Source organism: Emydura macquarii, unplaced genomic scaffold (genome assembly GCF_026122565.2).
Source record: "Emydura macquarii macquarii isolate MOO-44397 ecotype Brisbane River unplaced genomic scaffold, CSIRO-AGI_Emac_v2 contig_2205, whole genome shotgun sequence".
Lineage (NCBI taxonomy): Eukaryota > Metazoa > Chordata > Testudines > Chelidae > Emydura > Emydura macquarii.
This window is the reverse complement of record NW_027132342.1, coordinates 23,360,555-23,380,966: the sequence shown is the minus strand read 5'-3', so window position 1 is coordinate 23,380,966 and position 20,412 is coordinate 23,360,555. Positions and strand designations below refer to the sequence as shown.

The 20,412-nt window shown below is 42.6% G+C and overlaps 1 protein-coding gene across 3 annotated transcripts in view; it reads right to left on the bottom strand.

Annotated features, from left to right (window-relative positions):
- Window positions 1–20,412, bottom strand: part of ANKS1B (ankyrin repeat and sterile alpha motif domain containing 1B) — a 736,922-nt gene that overhangs the window by 591,283 nt on the left and 125,227 nt on the right. For all 3 annotated transcript variants that reach the window (XM_067559741.1, XM_067559742.1, XM_067559740.1), the window contains exons 5-6: window positions 16,022–16,097; window positions 3,461–3,562 (exon numbers count right to left, since the gene is read on the bottom strand). In XM_067559741.1, the coding sequence (XP_067415842.1) occupies window positions 3,461–3,562; window positions 16,022–16,097 (178 nt within the window). The remainder of the gene's footprint in view (window positions 1–3,460; window positions 3,563–16,021; window positions 16,098–20,412) is intronic.

Below are 20,412 nucleotides of genomic sequence, written 5' to 3'. Positions count from 1 at the left end.
CACATGCTTCGATGTCCAGGTAATAACCTCCACAGAAACATCTGCAGCATCAATTGCATCAGTGCCAAGAAAGGGCCCGGTACCAAAGAAATTTGTACTGTCTCTGATACCGTGCCCACACTAACCACAGGGAGGGATGCTTCATGGTGTATTGCCAAGACTTTGGCAGCACGATCCAACTCAGGGGCCATCCTGGGTTCCAGTCTCGCGAAGTCTTGGGCAGGCAGCGAGGACAGGACCAAAAGGCAGAGTAGGTCCACTGCAGTCTGGTACACTGACATCACTGACACTATCAGCACAGGCATCGTTCCCTTCAGTACTGGACTCAATGGATGACCGGAGGCCAGAACCAGAGTTGATGGTATTGGGTGTCTGCCCTCCCTACCCTGTACCACGGGATGGTCAGATGCACCGGTGCCATCCTGTGCGCCAGAGCAAGCCCTGTGCCGGTCCATGCTCATTAGGGGTAGCAGAAGAGTTGTTTCGAGACCTGGAGCACTCCCGATTGGTCTTATGCAACCTCTTCTTTGCAATAAAGAACAACTCCTGCACCTCTTTGGTGAGGCCTCTACCCTGGAATGTGAAGCAACAGCACTTTCCAAACTGGGGGGTGATATGCAGCCTGAAGCAGGCCTCGGTACCAGAATTCAAGCAGGTGCTGCTTAAAGTGAAGATCCCGTGATACCTGAATCCTCTTCTTGAATGATCTACAGATCGAACAGCACTGTTTAAGGTGGGCTTCACCAAGGCGGAGCAAACACTATGTGAGGGAGTCACTGTTGGGAATTGCCACTCCACACGAAGCGCAATAATGGAACCCCAATGAGGGCATCACCGGGAAGCACTAGTGCTAACACTATACTATATCTATAACTTTTACTCTAACACTAACTAACTATGTATCAGAGAACTAGGCTAAGAAAATAAATTGTAAGGTTGTGAAGTAACAACCACACAGAGCTTCAACTCCAGAGGACCCAGTCAGCAGGAGCTGACGGGGGAATGGGCGGCACCACCTCATATTGCCAGTGGAAGGGCTACAGGCACAAGGTGTGAGTACTGCCTTTCTACAAATACTGCTAGGCAAAAGTCTCGGGCTCTGGTGCACAGGGTACATACACACCTATTTGGAATACACATTTGCATCTACTCAAAGAAGAAGTAAGAAGTACAAGGTATGTTCCAAAAGAAAAAAAAAATAGGCTGCAATGAGCAGCAATAATATGCCCAATGCCAGTAGTGTACAGAAATGTTCCTTCTTAATTTAAATCTAGGAACAAAGAGGAGTGAGAAGCCCCTTAAATGCTCATCATCAGACACTCAATTTATGTATGCAGAAGGAAACAGGAGGAAAAACTTGAAAAAATGGTCATATGACCACTGGTACCTAGAATCATTATATCCCTCTCCACTACAACAGTATAAAGGTATGAGAAAATCTGGAGGCTTCAATATGGAGCTGTCTAGAGACAGGAGCTTTAACAGGGGTGCATTTGGGAGCTGCTAGGCCCCTCTCAGCACCTCCCACCTCTCTTGTGCAGAGGCTCTGTCCTACCCAATGACCTGGAGCTTATTAACAACAAAATCAAGTTTTGAGATCCTGATTCTTTGCAGAGACCTCAGCTTTGACTGGAATAGCACCTACACGTCATTGAGGAAGCTGCCCCACTGGCTTACCAGTGGCAAGACAAGCCTGTTTCAGTGTATGCAATGCCAGAACTGAGTCCTGGCAATCCAACTCTTCACCAACTCAAGCTTTATCTCTGAGAGTTTACACTTCACAGGATTCCTGGCTGGCTTTGTGCTAGACACTGAGGAGTCTCAATAGGGTGCCATAAGGAAGGTCTGAAGATGCTCCTCACATTTCTTCAATACACAGGTGGCGCTTGAAGGCAAATTTGGCATCCCTGAACATCACTGTTGACTCTAAGGCAGACAAAGCAATGAACATAGCTGCCATTATGGGACAGTCAGATAGTTTGAAGCCTCTGAGCAGCCTTCTTTGCTCCCTTTGAAGACATCATTATAAGAAGAGTTTGGATGGCAGAACAGCAAAAAATACCTTGAAACTGATTACATTATTTTCGGTCTTTAGAATTCAGAGCAGATATTGATGCACTGAAAGACATAAGAGACACTGAGACACCCTTTTTCAGGGGCTGGGTATACCATGTAAAACAAGGTTTCATAGTTCAAGAGCATTTTGAAAAAAACTGGCTAATTCACGGAGCTGAGGTTACTAGAATACTGTACTGAAGAAATGAGACAGGCACCAGGTTTGACACCAAAGTGTCAGAGAAAAAGCACAGGAGTGGATGTGCGATGGTATTCACTTGGACGCTAAAGACTGTGCTGAAGTGTTTGAGGCAACCACTTCACAAGAAATATAGGCAACCATACTAAATTGAGTATGTATGGGTAAATTTGAAAAGAATATACTGATCTTCAGTAACACAGTTGGGAGTACAGCAGAAATAAATTCTCCAACAGGGAGCAACTTCACAAATTACAATCAAGAAATGAATGGAATATTCAAAGGTCAATGCTTGGCAAACGGTGGTCTACAACATTTAGTTGCAGGGTCAGGTTCATGTTCCACCCTTCTACAGCCATCCTCTAGGGTCAAAAACTTAAACAATTGAAGGAGTTCCATTAGTCTCACTCCAAGGAACTAAGATCCAAGAACAAGAAGCCTGTCCAAATGGTATCTTTAAAAAATGATAATATTACTATCATCAGCACAATTACAATTTTTTTTGCTAATTAGAGCTGATTGAAAGATGACAAAAATGACACGAAACTATTTGTTCATTTTTTCTTTCCACTTTTTGTTGAAATTTCAATCAGCTTTACTACTAATGTACTAATTAACCAATTCTACAGTACTTAAGAGTAATAAATTTTAAAGAAATTGGTAGAGACAAGGAGGCTAAGTTAATATATTTTATTGGACCAACTTGTGTTGGTGAAAAAAAGACAAGCTTTCAAGCTCCACACAGCTCTTCTTCAGATCTGTGGAGCTCAAAAACTTGTCTCTTTCACCAACAGAAGTTGGTCCAATAAAAGATATTACCTCACCCACCTTATCTTTCTTATAATCTGGGACCGACATGGCTATAATACCACTGCAAACAATGAAACTGAAGTCAGATGTTATAGAAGTTAATTTTACAAAAAGTAATGTAATATTAAGTACTAATGACATATCAGATTAGTGTGACTTCTTACATTTCATTATCAGAGGGAGAAAAGAGTGAAATTTTAAAAACTGTACAACAAAATGTGACTATTGAACTTTGTATGCTTACCAAACAATAACAATGTACTGCAGTGTTTTTAATTCACAAGAAGAAAATCATGAAGTAACACAAGGTAAGAGAACAGTATACATTTTAGCTTACCTGTAATTTTATTCTTATTTATCTCTCTTTTGGCTAGCATATGATTTAATATAACTCACCTTGAAGTAGTGTAGCAATTTGTAGTGATTGCTGAGATGGATGTTCTTTAAGGATATCTAAAACAGTTCTACCTAAGCTGTCTTTTATGTTGGCATCAATTCCTGAAAGAAAAATAACTATAATGTACTATGAAAAGAAAAATATTTAACCCAAAATGTCTGATTATAAATGTAATACGTCAAGCTTGGCAAACTGGCTACTAACAGTTTTACCATCGTAGCGAAGAGGCAGCTCTGCTATAGTTAAGGTTGGGTATCACTTTCTGTTTAAAGCCTAACTATTCTAATTGCTCTAAAATTCACATATTGTTTGAAATGTGTTTCTCTCTCATAGGGTTGCAGGCTAGGGTTAATGGTCCAAATTTGGGGTGATTCGAGCAAGGGGTTCTCAAGATGCAGCCCTCTAAAACCAACATTTTACAAAATCAACTTGTTCTAATGTTTTGGGCACCAATGTGGCTCATTCTATAGCTCTAGTCTGATTTTAATCATTTGGGATTTATCTCAGCTAGTGTTCTCAGGAAGCAATACTAAAAAAAATTATTAACCTTAGAGTTTGGAACTTCAGGTTGGTTCATGCCAAACTTCTGAGCCAAAGTGATTGAAAGTGTGCATGTGCAAAAAATCTAGGGTTCTGTTGTTAACTATCTGACAATTTCCAGTCAAATAGCTGTCACACTAATAAGATGGTTGAAGAGGACATGCAGTACCCATTGAACTGGAACTACACCCATGCATTGTGATATCAAGATCTACCCTTGGCAGTTTTCAGAGAATGTGTGTTGTGTACATTCCTTATGCTCTGCTTGCATTCTCCAGGGGCTCATTTGAAAGTTTTGCCCTGAGACCAAAATTTCTGGTTTAAAAGTGATATTTTAGGTGCTCTAAAACCTACATGAAGGCTCTGATTTTACTTTAGAAGTATTGTCAAGGAAATTTGCACCAATAAAACATAGTGCTGATGAAAGACTGTAGTCGACAGGTATAATAATGTAATCATAACTCATAGTCTTCACCCATTTACTGAATAATGAAACTGAGCATGACCAAAGGAAAGCAAGACACTGGGTTAGTTGGTCCAGTGATTCCTGATACATAGCCTCCCTTTCATGAATTGCTCACAAATTTTCAGTTTCTTATACACCTTCTGGGGCTGATCTGGAATATGGGGATTGGAGCAGTGAGGAAGAATGTTTGTATAGGAGTGTGGAGGGTGCAGGATGAGGGCCTTGCCTCTTAGGGCTATGGGGAGACAGCACACCCCTAGACAACAACCTTTATTACTATAAGGGATCAGTCTGACTCTTTGTTTGGTTCACACAGTTGTCTCCTATTTGATGCTCTCGACGATTCTCCTCAGCTTGGCTGGGTGAGGTGGTTGGGAGTAGGGGAAGATGCTTCCCATTCACAGCCTCATCTCTCAACGCAACATTCAGGGGATAGATTGTGAACTGGGATCTGGGAACACCTCTTCCCGCCTGCCACATATGTGAGCTGTGACTCAGGGGCTCCACTCCCTGCCCCCCCATGTGTGAGCCGGAACCTAGGAGGTCTCTGACCCTCTGGGAAGTCTGAGCATCTGACCTGGGCCCCCCCACTCTAACACAAATTGAGATCTAAGGGAGCCCTTTCTCGCAGGATGAGATGCTAGAAACAGGCATCCTTGGTGCATGGCACAGGTGCAAAAGCACTGACACCATAGAGAGGGGATGAGAAACTTCACGATGAAAAGAGCAGTGCACATGTTTCAAAGCAATTTTGCAGGGTGTATTAATCTCCCTACAGTGTTCTAATTCAGTTTAGAACATCTTATTTAGATGAATGGACCACTTGGCACCTCTCTGAGGGTCCTGCTCTGCAAATAGATGTATAGAGCACTTTCCCCATAAATAAGCCCAGATTTAGGGTAGGAACTCTGTATCTCCACTTTCCTCCCCATTCCTGTCTCCAACTGGTATATGCACTCCTTGCAGCCCTACCACCTTCTCATACCACCTCCTTGTCACTCCATGCCCCTGATTAGCTTTGAAGGGCCATGGAGTGGCAAGAAGGACAGTGGAGCTGGCGTGCATGGGAAGGGGGTTGAAAGCACTAGGGGGCTGGGAGGACTTGGAGCAGCAAAAATGTGTTTGGAAAAGCAATGGGTGCAGAGCAATGGGCATGAGGAAGGGAGGGAATGTTAGAGGAGTTAGAGCAATGTTGGAGCAATGGTAAGGGAGTGTGAGCAGCTGGGGGAACATGGAGGTTCAGAGCAGTGAAGAGGAGTGTTGAAACAATGCAGGGAAGAGTAGGGTGAAAAGGAGGTGGTCAGAACTGTGCAGTGGGGCATGTTGAGAGAATTCATCTCTGTTCCCCCTCCCCACACACACACACACACATACATAAAAATGGTTACTGGCCTTCCATAACTGTCGTTCTTTGAGATGTATTGCTCATGTCCATTCCAATGCAGGTGTGTGCTTGCCCCAAGCACTGCCGCTGGAATGTTTTTCCTCAGTGCTATCCATCAGGTCTGCTTTGGTGACCCCCTGGTATCCCATAGTACTGGTATAAAAGGTCCCACCGACCCATAGCCCCCTCAGTTCCTTCTTGCTAGCTAACTTTGATAGAGGAGCAGGAGGTGTGGGGCTTGGCTGGGGGGGGGGGGAGGTGTTGGAATGGACATGAGCAACACATCTTGAAGAACAACAGTTACAGAAGGTCCATAACCATTTTTTCTTCTTCAAGTGCTTGCTTATGACCATTCCAATGTAGGTGACTCTCAAGCAGTTATACAGGTGGAAGGTTCAGAGTTTACTGGCATGCCAATTGTAACGCTGCTCAGGCAAATCCAGCATCATCTCGAGCTGCTGGGCAATGGCGTATTGAGACACGAAGGTGTGAACTGAAGACCAAGTCGCTGCTCTGCAAATGTACTGGATAGGAACTTGTGCCACAAATGCTGCTAACAATGTCTGGGCTCTTGTGGAATGTGCCACAGGGCTGGAGGAGCAGGAACCTTTGCCAGGCTGTAGCATGTGCAGATACAGGAAGTGATCCATGATTAAAATTCTCTGGGCTGAGACTGGAAGACCTTTCATCCTCTCTGCAATGGCTATGAACAGCCGAGGGGATTTTTGAAATGATTTAGTCCTTTCTATGTAGAAAGCTAATGCGCATCTAACATCCAGAGAGTGGAGCCTCTGTTTCTCTCTGTTGCCATTTGGTTTTGGATAGAAGACTGGTAAGAAAATATCCTGGTTACTATGGAATTGGGAGACTACCTTTGAAGGAAGGTCGGTGTAGATGCAGTTGGGCCTTGTCCTTGAAGAATACTGTGTAAGGTGTACTGGCCAAAGTAATGGACAGCAGGAAGGCTACCTTTCATGATAGGTGGAGAAGAAGCGAGCATATTGCCAGAAATTCAAGCGGAGGCCCTATCAGTCTTGTCAATACCAAATTGAGTTCTCAGAGAGGGACTGGTTGCCGTACCAGGGTGACAGTCTCTCAAGGCCTATAAGAAGTCGACTGCAGATAAAGCTCGAGAAAACAGAACAGCTGTTCACCCAAGGGTGGAAGGCCGAGATTGCAGCCAGATGGACCCTAATAGAAAACACAGTTAGCTCTTGCTGTTTCAGATGAAGTAAGCAGTCTAAAATGAATAGCAGTGTTGACCAAGTAGGTGAAATGCCTTTTTGTGTAGACCAGATTGAGAACCTTTTAAGATGTGGAAATAAATGTCCTTCAAATTGAGGGCAGCATACCAGTCCCCTGGATCCAGGGAGGGGATGATGGAGGCCATGGAGATCATGTGGAACTTTAGCTTCTTCATGAATCTGTTGAGGTTTCACAGGTCTAGAATTGGTCTGAAAGCACCGTTGGCCTTCGGAATTAGGAAATAATGGGAGTAGAACCTGACCCCTTAACTCCAGTGAAACCTCCTCCATTGTTCCCACCTTTAGGAGCAACTGCACCTCTTGGGCTCAAAGTTCCTCATGAGAAGGGTCCCTGAAGAGGGATAGGGAGGGAGGGTGGAAAGGAGAGGAACAACTGAACTGAAGGATGTATCCCAGCACTATCATGCGTAGCACCCACCAATCCAAGGTAATACGGGCCCATGCCCGATAGAAGTAGGATAGCCAGTCCACAAAAACCGGGGAAGTTGGATCTACAAATTCTCCTAATATGCTGTCCCTGAGCATCCCATCAAAAGGCCTGCTTAGACCTCACCAAATCTCTAGGGAGGGCAAACAGATGCAGATACGTATTATATTTAATTCCTTTTAATTGCTTGTATTCAGAGAGAAAAATCAGCACAGGATCACAGAGACACACAACACAGGGAACATCTTTATTGAACTAATACTAAAAACCAGCCAGGACTGACTGAACTATCCCCTAATAGTCTAACTCTATTGCTACAGCAACAAGCTAAGCTCTGTTGCTATGGCAACCTAGGCATTTAGGCAAGACACAAAATACACAACATATTCCTCCCCCTTAATGAAAACACCCATTTAACAGAACAATCACTAAACTAGGGAATGAGGGTAGACTGCCTCAGTTCCCAGCTAAACCCCGGGGATTATTCTGCCCTGTAACGTGGGTTTGCCCTAGCTAAAGATCCAGCCGTTGAGAAGGCCTTCTCCCTCTAGGTGGATTACGGCGGACTTCTGGTGTTCTTGCACTGGAAGCTGTCATTGGTGCGGATCTAACAATGGGCTCAGGACTCATACCTCGAACAGGTGAGGATGTTGTATCTGCTCAAACAGGGGAGAGGGCTGTATCTTCTGCAGAGGTGGATAGAGAAGGGGAGTCAGGAACAGTTGACTCCTAATTCGATGATATCTCACCTGCAATGGTGGAGATGTGTCCTTGGGACATGTATGACCTGGCAACAACTGATCTACATGCCGCTGCCCCGTGAGATCATCTGCAGTCTAGACAGTATAGGAAACAGGGCCTGTTTGGGTGATGACTGTACCAAGGACCCATTTAGCTCCAGAAGCATAGTTCAGAGCTAGGACAGACTGTCCAGGACTAAAGATTTGGTCTCTTGCTCTGTATGCACGTCTGATTACTTGGTTTTGCTGTTGACGTTGCACAACTTGTCGTGCTTTGGTGGGTTTCAGCAGATCAAAGCAAGTGCGCAGCTGTCGTCCCATCATTAAAAAGGCTAGGGACGCTTTGGTCATAGCATGAGGTGTGATAGTAAGAAGGTGTCCAGATGCTTTTGAATGGATGAATGTCCCTTGCTGATCTTAAAGCTTGTTTCATGTTCTGCACAAACCTTTCATTTAATCCATTGATGGATGGATGATACAGTGCTGAAGTGATGTGATGTATGCCATTTGCTTTCATAAAATTTTCAAATTTCTGAGAGACGAATTGTGGTCCGTTGTCGCTCACGAGTTGTCCTGGCAGACCAAAACGACTAAAGATTTCACACAGGTTCTAGATAGTAACTTCAGCAGTAGTGGATGGCATTACAGAGACTTCTGGTCATTTAGAATGGATGTCTACAACAACCAGGAACATCCTTCCTTCAAATGGACTAGCAAAATCAATGTGAATAAGCTGCCATGGGTTTTCAGGCCGGTCCCATGGGTGTAGGGGCGCTAACTGAGGTGTGTTCCTCACATTCTGACATGAAGTACAAGCTCCTGCCTTCTCTTCAATGGCACTGTCCAGGCCAGGCCACCAAAAGTAGCTTCGTGCAATTTCTTTCATGTGCACTATTCCACAGTGATCTGAATGTAGCTGTTCTAACATCGGAGATTTCAGTAGTGGTGGAATAATGACGTGTATCCCCCACAACAAGCAACCAGAATGGATTGATAACTCCATCCTCCTGGACATGTAGGGAAGAAGATCGGGTGAGACCTGAGAGCCCCATAGAGATGTTCCATGCATCACTAGGTCCATAACTTGGGGCAGTACTGGGTCAACCCAAGTTGCCTTCTTTACTTGAGTAGAGTGATGGGTGTGTTCTCTACCTGTTCAAAGTAGAAGATTTTTTTCTGGCCAGTATCTTGATGTTTAACTGGTAAAGGCAGCCTTGAGAGACCATCTGTGTTGCAGTGCAGAGTGGATTTCTGATATTTGATCTCATACGTGTGTGCGGAAGCAACAATGCCCATTGTTCCATACGACTAGCAGTCAATGGTGGAATTGATTGTGTGTGGTCCAAAAATCGATGTTAGAGGTCGATGGTCAGTGAGAAGTATGAACTTCTGTTGAAACAGATACTGGTGAAATTTCCAAATTCCGAAAACGATTCCCAGCGCTTCACATTCAATTTGGGCATAGTTCATTTCTGCTTTGCTTAAGGTGTGTGAGGCAAAAGCAATGGGTCTCTCCTCTCCCGAAGGCATAATGTGTGACGTGACCACTCTCACACAACAAGGGGAGGCATTGCAGGCCAACTGTAGAGGTAAGGAAGGTTCAAAGTGCCTCATAACTTCTGAATTTAGCAATGCACATTTAGCCTTGTTAAATGCAACATCACAGGCTTCTGTCCACTTCAAGACCTTTTTCTGGCCAAGGAATTCATGTAATGGTTTTAGTAGTGTTGTTAATTGTGGAATAAACTTTCTATAATAGTTCAATAGCCCTAAAAGACAGCAAAGTTGGCTTACATTTTGAGGAGGTGGAGCTTCCACAATAGCCTCGACTTTTGCAGGAGCCTTATGAAGGCCAGTAGCATCTATAATATGTCCCAAATATTCAACAGAGAGCTGGAAGAATTCATATTTGTCTTTGCGGACTCATCGGCCATACTCTTCAAGTCTTTGTAGGGCAGCTTCCAAATTCTTAAGGTGATCCTCCTCATTCTTCCCAGTGACCAGGATGTTGTCAAGATAGCACTGGACTCCTGGCAAGCCACTCAAGATCTGGTCAATAGCCCTCTGGAACAAAGCTGAAGCAGACATTATTCCGAAGGGCAAGCGACAGCATCGGTACAGCCCTTTATGTGTCACAACAGTCAACAGTTCTTTGGACTTCTCATTGACATGCATCTGTAAATACGCGTGACTCAGATCAACATTGCTGAACTTTTGTCCACCAGCCAAGCCAGTGAAGAGGTCATCGATGTGGGGAAGAGGGTACTGCTCTACACACAACATAGGGTTAACAGTGACCTTAAAATCCCCATAAATCTGAATGGAGCCATCTTTCTTCAATAGTGGAACGATTGGGGTTGCTCATTGGCTGTGGCTAACTGGTACTAGGATTCCATTTTTGACCAGGCACTTCAGGTCTGCTTCAACCTTTGGCCTTATGGCATATGGCAAAGTTCTGGCTTTAAGACATTTTGGTTGGCTGTCAGGCTTAATGTTCAATTTCACAGTAATTCCCTTCATACTTCCCAGGTCCTCTCAAAAAACAGCAGCATATTTCTTTAACACAGCTAAAAAAGAAACAGCTCTGACAGCCATCGTGTGCACTTCTGCCCAGTTCAGATGAATCTTCCTAAGCCATGACCTTCCCATTAAGACTGGGTAATTGCCTTCCACCACAAACAGTGGCAATTTAGTAGTCTGTCCATTGAGCTCCACCTTAACATCAGTAGTGCCCAACATGGGTACAGCTTCTCCAGTGTATGTCTTCAGAATAATTTGTCGGCTTAAGCTTTAGCTTCTCCTTATACACAGTGTCTGAGACCAGCAAAACTGCTACGCCCGTGTCCAGTTTCATGTACAAGTTTACCTTCCAACAGCGGGGTTACCAAATATTCATGCGAGCCAACTGCCATGGACAAGACATGGAGTGGCACTTTTTCTTCTGACTGGCTGTCACTTTGATCATCCGGAGTCTGCTCTACCACGTGCAGATTTTATTTTTTGGTCCGTCGGACAGCAGGCTTCTTTGTCTCTGGTTTGCCTGTTCTGTTTGACTCTTCTTTCTTTTGTTTGCAGGCATGCTCAATGTGTCCCTTTTTGCCACCTTGTTGATACACTAGGTCTTTACACCAGCATTCCAATGCATGGTCCCCGGCTCCCCACAGCGGTAACATTCCCGGCTCCCCATTGTCTTGTGGGTAGGTTCCTGTGACACCTTATGCACTCTGGCCAATGCATTGAGCTGTTGGGCTTCCTTTGTGGCCAGCTCCATAGAGATTGTGATTTCAATGGCCTTCTGCCAGGTGAGCTGGGCCTCTATCAACAGGCATTTCTGTATTGCTTCATTGTGCAGACTACACACTAACCTATCAGGTCGGGTTCAGGTCACAATGCTCAGCAAGCTTCTTCAGAGCTGCTACAAATTGCACAATTGTTTCACCTTCTTGATTCCTATTGTGGAACCTAAATCTCTCTGCAATTACCAGTGGCTTTGGAGAAAAATGTGCCTCCAGGATTTTCACAATGTCACTATAAGATTTTGTCTCTGGCTTATCAGGATTCACTATGCTGTGCAATAAAGTATAGGTTTTAGCTCCTAAATACTTATGAAAATGGACACCTTCTTTGCATCTCTAATTCCATTTGCAATAACAAAAAACTGAAAGTGCTCAGGATATGAGTTCCAATTCTCTAGAGTCTCATCAAAAGGTCCCAGGGGCCACATAAATGTAGCCATTGCTTCCCCTCTTTCCCCCCACCCTCTTTCTTTCTCTTGTCTTTTAGTGTCTTTTATTGCTTGTATTGGGGTCGTTCACATACAATTGCTGGTGATTTCCATTCAGTAACACTGCTTTGTTTCTTCCCTGTTCCCAGTGTGCCTGCTTCACTTTGGTAAGAACAAAGCAGATCCTGTTTTAGTTTCATTTTGAACTGTCAGTGTAAACAGCCCAACCCCCAAAACAGCTAAAAGGTTTTTTCTTACATTGACTTTTACTTTTTTGCTAGTGCAGCACAGGTCGATCCTATCCTCCGTCACCACTTTTGTTATGTTGAATTCCTTTTAATTGCTTGTATTCAGAGAGAAATCAGCACAGGATCACAGAGAGATACAACACAGGGAGCATCCTTGTTGAACTAACACTAAAAACCAGCCAGGACTGGCTGAGCTATCCCCTAATAGTTTAATTCTCTTGCTACGGCAACAAGCTAAGCTCTGTTGCTACGGCAACCTAGGTAATTAGGCAAGACACAAAATACACAACAATAAGGATTGGGATGGAGGTCTTCTCCTGAAGCCCCTGCTCCTCCTCTTAGTATAATCTTGCCAGGCAGGTGTTGGGAAGAAATGAGTAGCCAGCTGGGCTTACAGTGCTTCCTAGAGGGAGCACATGCATACAGCCCCAAGGACTTCAGGGTGGCTCTCAAGCAGCGGAGAGGCTCTAGATTCTGATACAACAGAGTAAGACTTTCTGGAATGTGACTCCTGGATTGGACGAAAAGCCCAAGGGTTCCAGAACAGCCACTGTAGTGGCACCTGCCACTGTACCAGTGGCCAAACCACAAATGGGATGCCCTAGCCCAAGTCTGCCATTGGGTGGTGTTGCCTGGAGTGTCGGTGCCAGTTCCAGTCGGAGACATACTCCTCCACCTCTGTAAATGGCACCGGACGAGTTGCAGGAGCCTCAGAGTGGCGAGGCATGGGTCGCACTTTGCTAGCAACTCTTTGCCCAATTGACCTCGGAGTTGGGGATCACCCTCTGTCTCTATTCTTCTGCTTCCTTCTCAGCACCGGCAATGGAGAAGGGTGCCAAGAGTATCTTGCCAGAGTGATCTTTTTTGGCACTGGGGATGGCTGACAGTGCTGGGAGTCCCTCCAAGAAGCTGAAGGAGCATCCTTTTTCGATACTGGAGGGGACTGGTGCTGAGTCTCCCTAAGAGAAGCCGGGACTCTTTGTATCGAGGCTGAAGTACTCGGTACCAAGTAAGCATGACTTGGGTCCAAGGGAGGAAGAAGTGCTGCCTCCATGAGGAGAAACATAAGCCTAGTGTGTCTGTCTTTTTTAGTGCGGGACCTGAATCTTTGCAGATCTTGCAGCTCTCAGGCACATGAACTTTCCCCAGGCATTTAATGTAGCTGGAATGGGGTCATTGACAAGCATAGGCTTGTGGTATGAGGCACAAAGCTTAAATCCGGGAGAGTGAGGCACGCCCTGATGCTGAAAAGGACTAACCCCACTGAGTGGGGTTCACTATACTAACTAACTAAATTAACTGAAACTTAATCATTATGAATAAAGATACCTATATACAATCAAAGAATCAAAGTCCACTGAAAGGAGTACCTGTGAAATGCAAGGATGAGCTATAGTTCCAGCGATCAGGAGGTAAGAAGGAACTAAGGGCGCTGCAGGTCAATTGGACCCTTTATACTGGCGCTATGAGCACGCAGCTCCAGGGGGCACTAGGGCCGACCCAACAGATACCACTGAGGGAAAAACTTTCCAGCGCCGGTGCTTGAATGAGCACACACCTACATTGGAATGGACACTTGTCAGGAGGGCCTGCAGCTGGGCCTGGGATCAGTTAGCCAATCACAGCTGAAATCCCTAATCAGCCAGATTACCTGAGTAGTTTACTGTCAAGGATTGCTCTTAAACCCAGGATTGCTCTTAAGCCCAGTAGTAGCACATAGCCAGTGGCAGCTCAACACTTGTGCCTGCAGCTACAATTGCTCCCATACCTGCCTTGTTCCAACATGGCTCCTTCCCTGCTCCAGCACATTTCATCTCTGCTACCCTGCTTGATTTTTTACTCATGGTTACTGCCCCTCGGCTCCAATCATTAAGCCTGACTGCCACTGCTCTAGACAACTAGGCCTGAGCTCCTATACCCTGATCTGTGACAACAGTAAAGTCTCCCTTCTCTCATATTGCCCCATATCTGTCCTCCCTTCAAAAAAAATATACCCACTGTCTCCAAGCTAGTCCCTGCACTATTCTTGCATCCTCTACCCAACTCCTTAACCCACCAGTCCCAGGCTGACACCTGTATCTCCCAGTGGAGAAGAGCTGAGAAGGGAGCATCAAACTACGCTGAACAGGCAGAGAGACAAGCAGTGAGGAAATGATGCAGGAGGAATAATGGGATTAATATGTAACCACTGCACTCTGTGACCGAAGTAACTGTTGCCAAGTAGTGAGAGGTAGTGGAGAAGGAAACCTGGGCTATAGTACATCAGGCAACTGAGAAATTATTTTTATTTAAAAAAACATAAAACATCCCAAACTTTGTTAATGCAGCATTAAGGTTGCCTAGTGGTGCCTTGTACTCTTCCAGAATGTGAAGAGTTACTAAACTTAAACCTCTGAAAACCAGGATGTGAAGAGTTAAGGTATACAAGTTTATCTTGTGTATACCTTATCTCTGTTCTCCTTGAATGATGCCCCAAGACATCAACAACACACATACTAGCATTCTACCCTCACAGAGGCTACAGGGTACCAAGAACATGAGCACTAGGGGAAAGTCTAACACATTCTTTTTACTGAGGCAAAACTTGGGTTTAGGTGGTGTAACAAACTAGAGCTACCTATATTGGGGCTATACTCAAACAGTGAGATCTATTGTACACTAACCACCCCAGATTTCAGATCATTAGAGGCTCCTGTGGATGGAGAGGAATGGTGGACTTGTTGCTGTTGTCCTTTATTTTCTGTGTGCTGAATCCATACATTTTTGGCTCTCTTCCTGTGTGTACAGCACAACAGACATTTTGTTGTCAGACTTGCCTCTAATATGTTGTAAACTGAGTCATACCAACATTGAGTCCTTGAGTGGAGATGTTACTTGTGTTCTTTCCTGTCTGTAGTATTTGTTTAATCTAAAATAAAGTTAATTTAGACTGTCATACATATTTTACTCTGTGTGTATGGAAATGCAAGGGTTGAGACAGCCAGAAGCAACCAGTTCTTGGCTTTAGGGGCAGAGGTAGTGTTGCATCAAGAGGGGCCCAGATTTCAGGAGGTAGAGCTTCTCTAGGTTGCACAAGGGGCTTTCTTGTTTTAGACACTGAGTGTCTTGTAGGATGAACTGGAATCCGTGCGGTAGATAGGATGCCAGGGTGAGAGATGCCTGAAAAAGCAGGGAGAAACTCTTTAGCAATCCATCTGAAGGAAGCATGAATCCTCTATGGGGAGAGATCTGCTTTGGTCTGCCTAAATTGCCTTATAAATGAGGGGGTATCAGGAATCTGCCCTTCATGGGACTCCTTCTCTTTCCTACAAGAATTCTTCAAGTGTGAATCTCAGCCTAACCTGGTACCTTTTTTACCTCCTGGTCTGCTACCCACTTGGGTGAAGAACCTGACTTAGAGTCGGTCTTGTATGTGGAAGCCGGGTAGAATGGTCACTTCCTGGCCCTGGAGCAGGAGGGCTGGCTCACTACACGAGGCTGTCAGTACATCACACAGTGCTGAAGCAGCAAATGAACACCAATGTGCAATCGGAAACTTTCCTAGGCCTCTGTGGTCTACTCTATGCTCTCTGGAAGCATATAAACCCCTAATATGGAAGAATAACATCACCAACATACATATCATCTCTGTCTGCCAACAGGGAGGAACTATACCCAAGCATCTGGGCTAGCACAGAAGATCAACAAGAGAAAGCATTCATTGAAATCAGAAATATGAAGGACACTTGTTACTTTAGAAATCACATGAGAAATAAACATGGTATACCTGTTTCTAACAAAATGCGTACTACATCCACCTTTCCAAATAAGGCTGCTTCATGAAGTGCACTCCCTTTTTCTGTCTAGAATAGAACAATATTGATGCATTAAAAACACTAAAATACCAAGGAATCCTTTCAAAAACAAATATATTTAGACAAAGAGCATTTACTTTTTGCTCTCTTAACTATAATAAGAATAATTATCAACAATATTTATTAAAATCATTCATGCAGGGTTGCAACATACAGAAGTGGAGAAAGTTCTATCATAAAGATCACTTAACAACAACATAAAACAAGATACAGTAAATATACATGGCCCTGATTCTACAGTTCTTACTTAGGCAAAATTCCTAGTGAAATCATTTGGAGTTTTGCTTGAGTAAAAATTGCAGCTCTGACAACAAAACTTAGGGTAAATAAATAAATCTATCTTAGGGTTTCATACTGATGCCCATCACCAAAGTATGTGGGTGCCTTCCATGTAAAATCAATAGCAATAGTGAAAACTCTAGTGGACCCCAGAGAATCTCTGGCTCTCCTCCACTTTCACAGTAAAAACTTTACTTGAAGAATGGTTTTGTTTGTGTGTGTTTTACATTTTTTGTTGTTGTTGTTTCAGTTTTAGTTTTCTTGAATGGTGTATTTCAGTAGAAGGGTGTGTCAGTATTTTGAGTGTCAATCTTGCTATGGTGGTAAAGACCCTTTCAATGAAAAAATACTTTTATTCTGTGCATTAAACTAGTCACCTTTGTTCTTCCTTTGCGCTATCAGAAAGTACCAGTCTTACAGCAACACAAACTATATTCCTTTCAGGTGCAACAGAGTATGCAACTTAACACTGAGTGTTACACAGATTTGCAGTAGCAAGAAGCTTAGTTCCATATAAAATGACAAAAACTGGAAATACCTCCTGCTTCTGCATTAATTTGAGATAAAACAGAATTTTTAAAAGTGACAAATGTGAAGACCTTTTTCATTTACAGCTGATAATGCAAATATAGTAGCACATTTTTATTCTCTATGTTATATCAAGTAGATTCAAGACTTACAGTCAATTTTCTATGCCTTACATCCTGCAGGTTTTTATATCCTTTTGGAGTGTATGTTCCCCAAAAAGTGAGTGCTGTTGGTGTGGCTAGAAATCCTCCTAAAGTGACATCTAGAGCAAAGGATGCCAATCATATTTCATAAGTATGATGGGCCAAATTCTGCTCTCATTTACATCATTCAAATCTGAAGTGAATCCACTGATTTCAGTTTTTCTCACAGTAAATACAGAGCCCCTAATCAGGATTGAGATCCCATTGTACTAGGCATGTAGAAAAAGACAATCCCTGATCCGCTTGTAGCTAAACAGAGAGAAGATGTAATAAGTGGACATGGAAAACAACCCAGGAGGGAGGGAAAAGAAAAGGTAAAAGCAATAGGAACACCACAATACAAAGATCAGCTATGTGTGCAATTTGCAGGCTCACCTCCAAGCTGCAAGGTTTTTTATTAGTTAGTGTTTTAATATATAACTAAAGAAAAGATTTTAATGAATATCTAATAGGCAACCTGCCTAACCCTTATCATTAGGCAGTTCATGATAGAAGTGGGCTGGAGGAGATGATTTAAAGTACAGGGCGGTTGCTTTTCAAGTTGATTCAGGGAGTGTATTCCGCATGCAAGTGTCAGCAAGAAGAATGAGGCATAGGTGTTTGTGGGAAAAATAGACTGACAGGCAATGGAGGTTGCCATCTTTAATGAAACAGATTGGGAGGGTGAAAACAGGGTAAGGTAAAAGATTGGATAAACAGAGGGGGCTAAGTTATGAAGGGCCTTCACAACTATGCAAATAATCCTTGCATAGAGCACATTGTACTGTGCAATGTCATTTAAGACTAAGGGCCCAAAGTCTATCACTCACCAAAACCTGTGTATTTTTCATATGTTTCAATTAAAATGAAAACTTCAAATCATAAATAGAGGAAGCAGATTTGTATTGCCCACTTCTAAATAATTTCAGACTGAAGGACATTGGAAAGACCTGGGAAATGAATAAAATGTGTGATTAATTCAATCCAAAATTAATTGTCAATTATTAGTCCAAATATTTGCTAAGATTAAAAGTGATCAGCGAGTACAGAAGAGACTAATCAAATGGCTAAAATAAACCTTCCACTTACACAAATAAATGCTTACAAACACAAAGGAGATTGCAGATACTTCTATAATTATGTCTCTACATTCTGAGAGTTCTTTACTGCTGATAAAGCTGAATTTGTTTAAAGTATATGAACATGTACAATTTAATTTACCACATGGAGTTACACTTTTTACGTTGTTCCCTCCCAATTAGTGATGCAGAGCAATTTAATGAATTCTAAAACAGCTGAGTTCAGTTTTAAGTAACAGACTGATATTGTACGGTCTGTTCAGTTTAATGAACTGATAGTAATCATCAGCAAAAAAGCATTCAGAAGTTACAGAAGTAGTAAGTTAAGAACACAGCCAGAGCCAACTTGGCAATGCACCAAGATGCAGAATTAAGAGAATTTATTGACAGAGAAGATGGATATTGCTGGGAAAATAAATAAATTCTTCACCATAGAGAGCAGGTGAAACATAGCAGAAACAGAAATTGACCCATCCCATAAAATGGAAAGTGAAACAAACTAAGGATAGCATCAAAATTGGTTAAGAAAAATTAGAGCAACTGAAAATAAAGGCAATTGTTGGATTCTAACATAGATGGCAAACAAAATGTCCTTAAAAAGTAGTGAATATTTTTCATTCCTCACTAAAAACAGGGAAGCTATATTACAAAGGCTAGAAAGAAGCTGAAGTACAACCTACATTTAAAAGAGGATCAGTGACGAAACTAAAGATCTTTAAAGACTGTCTGTCATCAATGTTTCTAGTAGGACATCATATAGAATACTCCAACATCTGCAAACTGCTCAAAAACAGCACTTATTTAAAATGAGAGGTCACATTTAAGAAATTTCGTTAACTTGTTTGAGAATCAGTAACAAGAGTCAACAGGTAAATTAAACATAATTTAGACTGAGGAGTGTTTTCAATAAAGTGTTTTATATATATATATATATATATATATATATATATATATATATATATATGAAAGTTCATAAGTATTATACTTAATGTGAAACTCAAAGCAGTGGTGAAATTATACTGATTATATAAGAGGGGCGCATCCAATATCTTGTAAAGTTATTGAATACAAATTCATCCTTGACGTAATTCTGTTGGTTTATATGGCTCTACGACAGGGGTGATTTTCAGAGCAAAATACTATTTCTTATGGAAACCTGCATTAAGGCAGTTTGAGACTAGTTTCTTCCCCATTCATTTTCTCGAGATGCAAAAAAAGATATATAATCAGAAATACTTTTTAGAGGGATGTGTTATTCCTTACTTTAGCTTTCTTACTTTCAAATAGTATAACTAAAAATGATAATCCTGGCAATCTTAGTGCAAGTTTGATAGTTGCAACTCTGCATGCAGAAGAAAAAAGTTCATGCAAAACATTTTAATATGAAAACTTTGATGAAGGATAAACAAGGATATCCCTAAAAACCTAGAGCCAGCCATAAGCAGCAAAATAATTTTGCAAAACATTTTCAAATTTCAAAGTTGCTATCATTTTGCAGGATTTGAAAGAGATCCATTTTCATTTTTTTGTGATTTAAAATAAGTATTTTTTCAATATTTTTCAAGTTTTGTTCTTTTGTTTTTGCCTTCTTTTATTTTCTTCTTTCTTTCCTTTTCCCCTTTTCTTTTTTTCCTTCCAATCATTTTTAAAAATATGTCCTTAATGGATGAGTCCAGGAATAATAACAAATAATTTGGCGCTTGGAAAACAGATGCAAATATGTAATACTTATATTAAAGGCAGAGTTGTGTTCAAAGCTGATAATTAAAATTAATATAATTCTAGAAAATTTAAACTGGCTGATCTGCTATAAGGTTTACAGGAGTACCTATTAGTAAATATTTCCCAGATCTGATCTTATTCATGGGAAAGTTTATGGTATTTATTTAAAAAATGGATATTAGGGAGGAACCACTATATGTGGTAGAACATTGCTGCATACCCACAAAACCAACAAACAATTTCAAATTTGAAGTGTGGCTGATGGCCAGCTTCCCTCCAGTGGGTCTCACACCTTCCTGCTTGTAGTGGGCCAGGAAGTTGCCTGTCACCCCGTCTTCCCAGGGGAGGGGGTAGGGACCCAGGCCCACCCGCTCCTCCGGGTCCCAGCCTGGGGCCCTATGAGAAGCAGCTATGTGCTGCTAGTACTGCTTTCCAGACGGCACACTCTTCCCCTGGACTAATTCTCCCCCTCCTTCAGTCTTTCTGGCCTCTTGAGCCGATACCTTCCTCCTC